This window comes from Zerene cesonia, chromosome 15, assembly GCF_012273895.1.
Source record: "Zerene cesonia ecotype Mississippi chromosome 15, Zerene_cesonia_1.1, whole genome shotgun sequence".
Classification (NCBI taxonomy): domain Eukaryota; kingdom Metazoa; phylum Arthropoda; class Insecta; order Lepidoptera; family Pieridae; genus Zerene; species Zerene cesonia.
Window position 1 is genome coordinate 6,291,222 of NC_052116.1, and position 10,414 is coordinate 6,301,635.

The 10,414-nt window shown below is 32.5% G+C and overlaps 3 protein-coding genes across 3 annotated transcripts in view; 2 read left to right on the forward strand and 1 right to left on the reverse strand.

The window, feature by feature from the left end:
• Positions 1–270, forward strand: part of LOC119832499 — a 2,896-nt gene extending 2,626 nt beyond the window's left edge. Inside the window, exon 6 of the mRNA XM_038356162.1 lies at positions 264–270. Within this exon, the coding sequence (XP_038212090.1) occupies positions 264–270 (7 nt within the window). The remainder of the gene's footprint in view (positions 1–263) is intronic.
• A 3,068-nt stretch (positions 271–3,338) lies between these two features.
• Positions 3,339–8,557, reverse strand: LOC119832500. The gene is made up of 11 exons (XM_038356163.1): positions 8,446–8,557; positions 7,967–8,360; positions 7,679–7,841; positions 6,934–7,605; positions 6,682–6,850; positions 6,410–6,573; positions 5,806–5,959; positions 5,433–5,584; positions 4,473–4,557; positions 4,042–4,157; positions 3,339–3,509 (listed from the first exon to the last, which is right to left on the reverse strand). The coding sequence occupies exons 1-11, from the start codon at positions 8,555–8,557 to the stop codon at positions 3,339–3,341; spliced, it is 2,352 nt and encodes a 783-aa protein (XP_038212091.1).
• A 371-nt stretch (positions 8,558–8,928) lies between these two features.
• Positions 8,929–10,166, forward strand: LOC119832501 (carboxypeptidase B-like). Its single transcript, XM_038356164.1, has 4 exons — positions 8,929–9,020; positions 9,140–9,369; positions 9,615–9,720; positions 9,950–10,166. The coding sequence occupies exons 1-4, from the start codon at positions 8,929–8,931 to the stop codon at positions 10,164–10,166; spliced, it is 645 nt and encodes a 214-aa protein (XP_038212092.1).
• Positions 10,167–10,414: the final 248 nt, after the last annotated feature.

A 10,414-nucleotide genomic window follows, 5' to 3' on the forward strand; every position in this document is an offset into this window, starting at 1 on the left:
AATAAATTTAATAATTTAGCTTGATATTTTAAGGCGATATTTAGATAATTATTTATAGTTAGCTACTTACTCTGACTTCGTCCGGATTGACTTGGGGTAAATAACAAAGCCCAAGGTGCCTTCGCGGAAGATATTTTTAAATCGATTGACTAGGTACACTAAGTACTATCTGAACTTTAAATAAAATTATCATAAATAATATCTAAAAATAATAGCATTTATAATAGTTGAGACAATAATAACAATCAATAAATTATTGGTAGTGGTTAATGGTTTAAATAATTTTTCATTTTATTTATTATTATGATCTATTACGCAATATCTAAGGAAAACTCATATTTGAGATAAATATATTTTTATTACTTGTGGCCAGGTCAGCATATTTTTTTTTTGTTCACAGTACCTAGACACTTTAGGATTATTATTGACGGAGAAATTTTACAATTAATTGTAATAATAATAAAATGAATAATCCGTAAACAAAAAATATTTGCAAATCTAGATTTTTTTTTATGTCATCGTCGGCAATGGAGCTGGTGGCTCGCCTGATGGTAAGCGCTACCACCGCCCATGAACATTTGGAGAGGCGTAAGGTCGATTACGATATAATGTTACTTTTCGATTGCTTAAATACATCTAGGTTAGGTTAGTTGCTATTTTGTTTGTTTGTCGCTTTTTCTTTTGAAGGCGCATTTAGTATAGTGTAAAATTTCTCGATAGTCTACGAGACTATACACCGTAGCTAATGTCTGTAGCTGGAAACTTAGAGATATCAGAGTCTGAATATTACGAGTAATATGATAATATCTAAAGGGTATTATTTTATCATATAAAATAAATGTCGGGAATGCTATAATACTAAGAACATTGGGTTATATTGCGTTATATCACGTCCGTTGCTGTTGTTGTATGTTATTGTTAATGTTACTTATTGGTTTTGATCATTCTAATGAGCTTTTTTCTTTGTTATTAGTTTATATATATGAATAAATACTGATATTAGATTCAATTACGTAGAAAGAGTTTTTCCCTAATTATTAATACTAATGTTGTTTTTTTTTTTGTACTAAAGTTCAATTAGAACCTAATCCAAGATTCAAAACTAGGAACGATAAGAATTGTTTCAACGTTTTGAGTGTGTTTGTCTGTGCGTCTGTTACATTTTTACTAAACTGTTTAACCGATTGTAAGAAAATTTTGTATACAGATAGAATTGACCCTGGAAAAGAACATAGTTTTATGGTGAATATGAATAAGAGATTTTGTATGAAGTACTGTTATCACCGAGGTAAACCTGTCTAGAGTTCTTGAAATTTCGCTAGTCAGTAGCACAACTGCATCCATATAAACACGACACGTCGAATAGTTAACAATGCCTGCAATTTTAAAGTTTGCTGTTGGCGTTTATTTAATCACTCTCAGGAAGTTTTTATGATAACAAGCATATTTAATTTGATAGCTAATTATGTAAGTGTTATTGACAATCGCTTCCATTTCGCAATTAGTAATTTTTAAGAAATTAGGTTCGATGGTTTGTTTTTGCGTTATAACACATAAAATAATAACATGACATGATAAATCTTTATTTAATAGATTTTACATTATTTGTAGCAGTGGATTGTGGCTCAGGCTCTCTTGCTAGACACTACCAGTGTTAGGAGGATCTGTCCATTCACTGATACATAAACAATTACTGAATATATATCAGTTTTACCATTCTCTCATTTTAGAAGTTTTCCTTTTATTAATTTGGAAGTGTCTCTCGTGCAAACTATTCAGTTTAGAAAGACAGAAACCTCAATACTTTATTCATTTACCCCATAGGCTATTATTTTGTAAAAAAATGTTGAGCTCCACTTACAAAGTTTTAAAAGTATTTTCGGAAAATGTCGGCTGTGACATACGGACGGACAGACAGACAGATATGATGAATCCATAACGGGTCCACCTCAGCAAGATTGAGTTTTGTTTAATACTTAGTTTACTATTATTATTTTAGATTTTAAGGAAACACTTTTTTATCTGTAAGTGAATAAGACTAGACAAGCTGTAACGGTACAGTTGTAACCAATAAACAGGCAAAAAGTAACACCACTGTAGGTTTAACTAACTAGTTATTGCCCGCAGCTTCGCCCGCGCGGTCTTCATAAATTTTCATGGTACAATCTTTCATCCCCTATTTTATCCCCTTGGGGTTAGATTTTATCAAAATCCTTCTTAGCGGATGCCTGCGTCTTTATATCTATCTGCTTGTCAAATTTCAGCCGATCCGTCCAGTGATTTGGGCTGTGTGGTGATAGATCACTATGTCAGTCCATCAGTCAGTCAGTCAGTCATCTTTAGGTTTAATATATATCCTCAAATTAAAACTTAAGACTAGTAATCCAATAGTCGAAATTCGACAATAAAAAAGTAATACATAAGAATGTATGTATGTGTGTGTCTTCAAATGCAATGTGGGTAGTGTATTATTTATTGTTTTAATGTATTGTTTGTGCATTATTCTTCAAAAACATTAGTGCGTAAAACATTAGTGCGTAAAAAAGTTTGGGATATAAAGCTTTTCATTCGTGTATAAATTTGTAGATAACAGACTCTTACTAATTGATTAAAAAATAAAATACATATTTTCAATAATTCAACAAACACACGAAAGTATTAATCATTCCGATTTCAAGCGGTGAATAATAGTTTTAACTGATAACGTGACAGTAATGTATTACAATTCAATTAATAATTTCTACCAAAAATAAAAACATACAACAGATGAATTAAGATATTATTGTAAAGAAGAAACGTGGAGGAACATAATACCATGAACAATACCAACTATCACAGATAAAATAATACTATTATATTATAGCTGTTATGTTATGTGTGTGTATAACATTAAAAATTACTTATAGGATTAATAATTATTAAAATAGCGATTGTCGAAATTGTACCTTTTCATTCTTGTCTGCGATTCACTGTAAGTACATAACGAAACATGCATTCTACGAATTTTCATAGTCAGTATTTTAGAAAAAACAGTATATGTTTCATTACAATACGTAATGGAAACCTTCTGATACATGCGCAATAATATGACAAATCGCGATAAATATCTTTACCTAATTTAAATTAAAATAAAGATCAAAGTAATTTGTGAAAATTATATTTACATTCAAATCATGATACAGTTCAATGATTTCACTTTTCAAAACTCAATTAAATCTCCAAACGAAATATCAATTAGCGAGTACATTTCATTATACTCCAATAGCAACTTGATATTAAGAGTATTAATATGAATATCTCTATCAAGCTCTACTCTACGTAGCACCTTTACATACATTCTAAAGAGCTGCAAAATATAATAATCTTGTGGATAGAAAAAGCAATAAGAAAGGTAAAGGGGATACGATGTTTGCTCTGGATCGAGTTATTGTCACGGGCGGTGGTCCCAAGGGCTCTACGCTTTGTAAGAGCAACGTATCTATAGCCGCATATGCTTCGTGAACTACTCTCTGTAAAATATAAATTAATATGGATTGTTTCAATAAAGATGAAGCTAAAGACAGGAGATTTTTGTTTCTTTTATGTAGGATCCAACAACACGGAGCCGATTTTTAAAAATCTCTTACGACAAACTTCTTATGCAGTACACTATTGTGTAGCTATTTCTTTTTTATATGTGGTAGTCGAGCACGCTTCGGCACGAATTGGGCCAGCTCGCACCGGGGAAGTACCACACCCCCACAGAAGACCGGCGTGAAATAGCATACTGCTGTGTTTCTGAGTTGAATGGGGGAGCCGGAGGCCCATATCCCTTTCCTTACCCTTCCCATTCCTTTCCTACATTCCTCTAATAAGGTAAGGTAAGGTCTGCAAACGAACTTACGCCTTTCCAAATGTTCATGGGCGGTGCTATCGCTTACCATCAGGCGATCCACCAGCTCCATTGTCGACGGTGACATAAAAAAAAAACAAAAATTTTTGCTTTTCTACTGAATAAATAATGGCCTTAAGGCATAAACAAGCTAACGAAAAATAGCTAACCTCGGTTATAATTCTGGAATTATGGGAGTCTGACGGTCGGAACATCATTACTGTATAGGTATTGTCTATACCTAAGTGGCCATCAACCCAATCTTCTATTCCGCCAGCGTAAAGCGCTGTTTAAATCAAAGACGAAATACATTGATAAAACTACATATGCAAAAGCAAACGGAATATAATGTATTTATACACAAAACAGTGTTTCAAAGGAAAAAAATAAACGTATTAGTAAAGGTTAAACAATGTAAGGGAAAATTTTCTATGCTAAATTTTTTACGAAACAATGAGAATCATAGGAAGAAGACTATTAAGATCCTAAAGTTATAGAAATTAGCTAAATTAAAAATGGTATTAATAGTATTATTATTTTTATAACACTAGGCTAGGGTGGAAATCCTGGTAATATTTCAAGTGTGAGAAATTTTACGTACGCAGGAATTCCGAAGTTTGGCCAGCTACGTAGGGCCGACCACTGATGCTGTAAGCAGCAGCTGCAGCACTTGATGCTCGTTGTCTCTATATAATAATGTTTGTTCATTTCTACACATCTTATACATTGTTAATATACACAGACTAACATGTCAAAACCATCTAATTAAATTAAACAATAAACTACATAAAACCATCTGTACAAACATTGCATTAATATAATACAAAGTTTTATATAGATTGTCATTACATAGAGATTTTAGATTAAAGTTACGCATGTGTAAATAAAGACAATGTATTAGGCAATTCTTTATCTCTAGCACTGATTGTTTAGTTGAATCAATAGATTTTGGATAACACAGTACTATATAAAGTCAAATTAAAAGTAAAGTCGCGATATTTGTTACTACCGTAATGTGATTAGATATGGTAGATTATTCCCTAACACCAGTTATCAGTTATCACATAATTATAATCGATTGCTTTATTATACTCACATAAACGTGATCAAAAGCTCTTTTCTTGCGCGTATGTGAATATGGATACATCACCCCCTAAAAGAGTGGAAACATTTAATAAGTAACAATTGGTCTTTTAGCAATGTATAAACATTATATAACTATGTGATTTTTTCTGAATCTATTTGAATAAATTGTAAGAGGCAACTAAAGAAACAAACCTAAACGATATAAAACATGATCAAAATATAATGCGTGCTCATATCAATCATTCGAATGTATCATTTTCCTGGAATATTTCCAGTATATATTCCAGGAAAATTATACATTCGAATTGCTCTTATTATTATTCTTTTTTAAATCAACAAAAACAATAATTATGAAAAGTAACTGTCAATGGTTGGCTATCCACCACCACACACCATTACTAATGGACCCTGAACTATTAAACTTTCTTCTATAAATTGAAAAGCACTGATATAGAAATAACGCACGGTATCTTACCAAGACGTCTCCCTCTTTAAACGCTATGAAGGTGTAAAGAGGGGTCTTTTGTTCATGTAAGTAGTGTGTTAGTGCACGCGTTTCGGCCTCACTCAGCTGCCTGGGACCCGCGAATAGAGGACCACACGGATGCTCTGAACGTAACTCTTCAGCTAGAAATAGTATAACAATAAATAAATATAGTTTCAGAGTTATAACGCTTGAAAATAAGATGATGAATGTACTAAACATGAATTAAATTCTTCTTGTGGATTATCTTATTGTGGATCAAATCGAGTCTAAAGGAGTCGGTTACATACAAACATTCTATAAAAATATTGTGAGATAGCCAGTAACTAAAATTTTCATCACTAATTTATTTTATAGCACGTACTTGGGATCCATTGATATTCAAAATTACGGTCTAAATTAACTCCATAGCAAGGTTGAATTGTACATCTGACGCCATACAACTCGCAAGCCTTGCAAGAATCTCGCGCCTTACATGACGCCCACGATTGTTTCAGATTTTTCATCCATTCCCTGCGCTAATGGCGAAATATAAGTAATATTTCAAATTCCAAAATATATGAAACGCATAAAATTAGAATTATGTTAAAGTCCTTTCATCTTCGAGATAACGTTTTACAGTGATTATTACAACTGATCAATATTACAAAAGAGGCATTTATATTAAAGGTTCAATTTAAATATCAAAAGGGGTTGTTAAAGCAATTTATATTGAATTAGCAAATTTAATGATTGCGTTCTTGCTTTCCTTCTCGTATGCCATCTCTCCAAAATTAAATAATTATGTATTACAGAAACATAAACATAGACTAATATTATGAAGATGAATCATGTGGATGTACGTAATGTTTTCACATAAAAACCACTACACTCTTTTCAAAAATAAATTCACCTATAGAAAGCAGCTTCGCTCTGTGAGACAGACTAAGGACGAGCGCCTAGTTACAGTATTCATAGTATCCACTTACATGGGGAAAAGTCATGGAATACGCATATCCATCTGGATTGAATACAGGAATAATCCAAAAACGATATTTGGTCAGGAGGTCAGCGTGTGCTTCACTCCGTTCTATAAGTTGGTACAGCACATACATAGCAGCTGCAACTGAGTGATGATCTCTACCTTGGATTCCTAATAGGACGCAAGTATCATATAAATAAAATTACAGTAATATAAATCGTTACAATTAACATATTTAAATCAATCATTATTATAATATAGTTTTCATAAATCAGTTACCAGCAATTATCATAACAGTCTGTTTAGCTGATACTATTTGTCCACTAGTCGGATCATCTACAATCATCATATGAATCGGATTTTCCATGACGGTAAAATTTCCCGCAGTGATATCTATCCATTTGGCTACTGGACTTTCTTCGGCCCATTGCTTTAGCTGTGATGTTATCTACAATAATATTTGTACATAATAATACATAATAATAATATTTTTACATAATAAATAAGTTTGAGTTATTATGAAAGATTTACCTCGTGCAGCGTACGGGGTGAATTAAAACTAAGTTGTCTTAGTTTTATGAGATTGCAGGTTCGATTTTTCTTAATTTCTTCTTTTAAAGATTTAGTTGTTAGTTCAAAATCAACGAGCCCTTGTAAAATTCTGGTAGTCAATGTTGTTCCATTTTTGAAGTCATCGTCGTCATCATACTCCAGATGTGATAGTAATTCGGTAGTATTATCATATTCTTCTACACCATGAGATGTACCAGATTTTGCGTTGTTTACAGAACTATCCCTGCTAGCTTTGTCTTCAATGTCTTCGTAAGAATCTGTACTTTCATGTAAATTTTTTTTTGTGCTTTCGCCTTCTTCATCGCCATACAGTACCATGTTATATGCATCAATTTCCTTATCTGTAATTTTCTTTACAATACCTTTTCGTCTCTGAACATCGATCGTGCGTATTGTTGTTTCTATTGCATTGTCATCTTCATCAATCATAAGCTTATTTGTAGAAGTATGTTGCAGACTTTCAATTGGTTTATATGTTGTACGCGTTGGAAATGCTTTATCAAATTTGATAAGATTGTCTGAATCGTCATCAAAGGTCAAAATATTGAAAAAGTCAGGCGTTCTCATTGGAACTATAATATCTGATAAAGGTGAAGTTCTTGTAGGATGTCTTGATGTTTTATATAATATCTAAAGTTAAACTATTATTGTTTTTATTTATGCATTAGTAATTTGTCAACATAACATTTCAATGAATACTTACAAATTTATCAACAGTTCGTGGAGTTAGCGGTCCCAACGTCTTTTGCTTAGTGAAAAGAACAGTAGCTACTGGAGCATATTGTCTAACAACTTCGGTATTGGACCTCTGAATAAACTGTGGACCCGATGGAGGGCTTTCATCACGCTGGACGTGACGATCTCCACTGAATTTTAGTATCGGCCCAACCTGTTGTTCTCCCTTAAGAACTATTGAATAATATTCAATAACATCAATCATCAATCAAACACACGTCTATATCAAAAATATAGATAAGATATAAGAGAAAACTTACCTTTGCTCTTTGGTTTTATGGGGGGAATTTTATCATTAATAATAACCGGAGATACTCTATCTAGGACTATGTCACCTTCATGACGCGCTATAGTTAAAGTTGTAGGCGGCACAAATCGTGTATACTCCTTGGATAGGTCCGGTGTTACTGTAGATGGGCGCAAAGTAGCTCTTTCAACAATCATCTTATCCTCAGCCATTTTAAGTGGTTGAATGTTAACAGCTACAATTTGTCTAGGTGTGTGGCGGATAGTTACATTTTCAACAATTTGGTTTCGGGGCGTTGGAAGGGGTACATCATCTTCCAATACTTTTACGATGAAAGCTTGTGTCGTTTCTGGATTAGAGCGCCATCGAGTGTATTCAGATAGGGCTCGTTTTCGGCGAAAGACTAACGATAAAATTTCACACGTTATTGTATTTATTGTTATTAATAACATATTTTACATAAATAGTACTGAATTCACCGAGCTTACATGATAGTGTACACAATGAACAATTATCATGTTCTGTGTAGATGTCTTTGAAACCATACGCTAAATAAATATTAATGTTAAATAATATTATCAGAAAAGCACCAAAATTCATATTAAGAAATATATTACTATCACAGGTTGACGTGACATACTTCTGAAATGACGTTATAAAAGAAGAATTCATTAGAATAGCCAGAATTTAAAGGACTTTTAAAAGCTCTTTGTATATTTTTCGTTCAACATTTATATTCAAACTAAATAAAATACATTATTGCGAGAGAATTATTAATAGAATTTTTAATGTTTAACTATTTGAACATTTGATAATATATGCCTAAATATTTATTTATATAAACATTGAAAAACGTAAACTCAGTTCATATTTTAATGTCAGTAAAAAATAACAATTAGTTTCATGATAGGTTTAGTTCAACTTACGTGAAAAATATTTTGATGTGTGTTTTATATTACAAAGTATTGAATATGTTGTTACAAATTAAACTATATATGGTTTCAGTGTTGTATTTGTTTGGAATATTGTTTATGATATTATTTCCGCCCCGTAACTATGAGCAGTTAGTATCTATTTTATGTACAATATTCACACAATAAGACTGTCCGGTAATATATTAATTAAATTATTTCAAACCTACAAAAGTATCATTGTATACAAATTAATAACCACTCATTTCAGATCGGGTGCTAAAATGAGGAAAATACGGAGTACGGGAAGTAGCTTGAAGTATTTACAGTACATTGATCAAGAAACATTATTAAATATAACCAATCGCATGGCGAAAGAAGATCCAGAAATGGTGCGATTAGTACACCTCACTCCACGCACTTCAAACAACAATTCTATAATAGCTCTAGAACTACACAGCGATACACATTCTAGGAAACCGGGCATACTCATTATAGGAAGTAAGTATCTTTAAACCTTTATTACATACTTTGCTTTGAATTTCAGTATGGGTTACGATCTCGTCATGTCATCTATTGGGTCATTGGGATGATAAAATCGAGAATCTAAAATCTTGTAAAATTACGATTACGATTATCAGTCAAGTCAATACCTTATACTGACGGTGGCTAGTATTAATTATTAGCCATATATAGAAGCCAGTACAATTTTGGGAAATCAGTTTCTAAATGAATTTCGATTACAGCACTCAACGGTATGGTGTGGGGAACAACGAATGCAATAATCGAATTGGCTGAAAAACTATTATATGATGCTAATTATCAAACGCCCTTTTTTAATGACTATGACTGGTAAAACTTTTTATTCTGTACTTGATTATTCTATTTCGTGGATTCCTTAGTTAAATAGTCCTATATGTAATTGACTTTCAAAACTGTATTACATTAACTATTATTTTATTTAGGTATAATAGATATAATACTCATATTTATTGCTTATGTATGCAACCTTAACCGCTTGTTGCTTGAATAATACAGTATTATTTATCTCGTGCATTTTATAAGCTTTATATTTCCAAAGGTACCTCATACCCGTAGTGAATCCAGATGCGCTTAATTTTACTAAAAGTTTGCGAAAGTTTCGACCTATCCAAGAACTGCTATGGTCACGTAATATCACCGCTAGAAATAACACCCGACCTTCTCTGTGGCACAAGAATGTAAATACAGAACTTGGGGACACCTGTTTTGGTACAAATATTAATCGGAATTTTGCCTATCATTGGCGAGGTAAGTGACTTTGATGTGATTGGGAAGGGACGGATTAACAAAAAGGAACATGTCAGATAGGTATCAATCATTAAAATATTCGATTAAGAATATCTAGTATCGGCCCATATTCTGTTCCTTCCCCTTCCCAGTCCTTTCCTTTATTCCTCTCGCCAATCCTTTCTTAATCCCCTCCCAGTTTAAAGTCGGCAATCCATTTGTAGAGGCGTAAGGTCTGTAATCGACTTTACGCCTCTACAAATGTTCATGGGCGGTG

What these genes read in the sequence shown, in the direction of transcription:
- LOC119832500 (XM_038356163.1), bottom strand. Translation starts at nt 8,557, where the DNA reads ATGAATTTTGGTGCTTTTCTGATAATATTATTTAACATTAATATTTAT. An exon ending in CACCCCGTACGCTGCACGAG is followed by an intron (nt 6,851 to 6,933) that starts GTAAATCTTTCA and finishes ATATTATTGTAG; the next exon opens with ATAACATCACAGCTAAAGCA. An exon ending in CCAAACTTCGGAATTCCTGC is followed by an intron (nt 4,158 to 4,472) that starts GTACGTAAAATT and finishes TGATTTAAACAG; the next exon opens with CGCTTTACGCTGGCGGAATA.
- LOC119832501 (XM_038356164.1), top strand. Translation starts at nt 8,929, where the DNA reads ATGTTGTTACAAATTAAACTATATATGGTTTCAGTGTTGTATTTGTTT. An exon ending in CCGCCCCGTAACTATGAGCA is followed by an intron (nt 9,021 to 9,139) that starts GTTAGTATCTAT and finishes CACTCATTTCAG; the next exon opens with ATCGGGTGCTAAAATGAGGA. An exon ending in GGGCATACTCATTATAGGAA is followed by an intron (nt 9,370 to 9,614) that starts GTAAGTATCTTT and finishes TTTCGATTACAG; the next exon opens with CACTCAACGGTATGGTGTGG.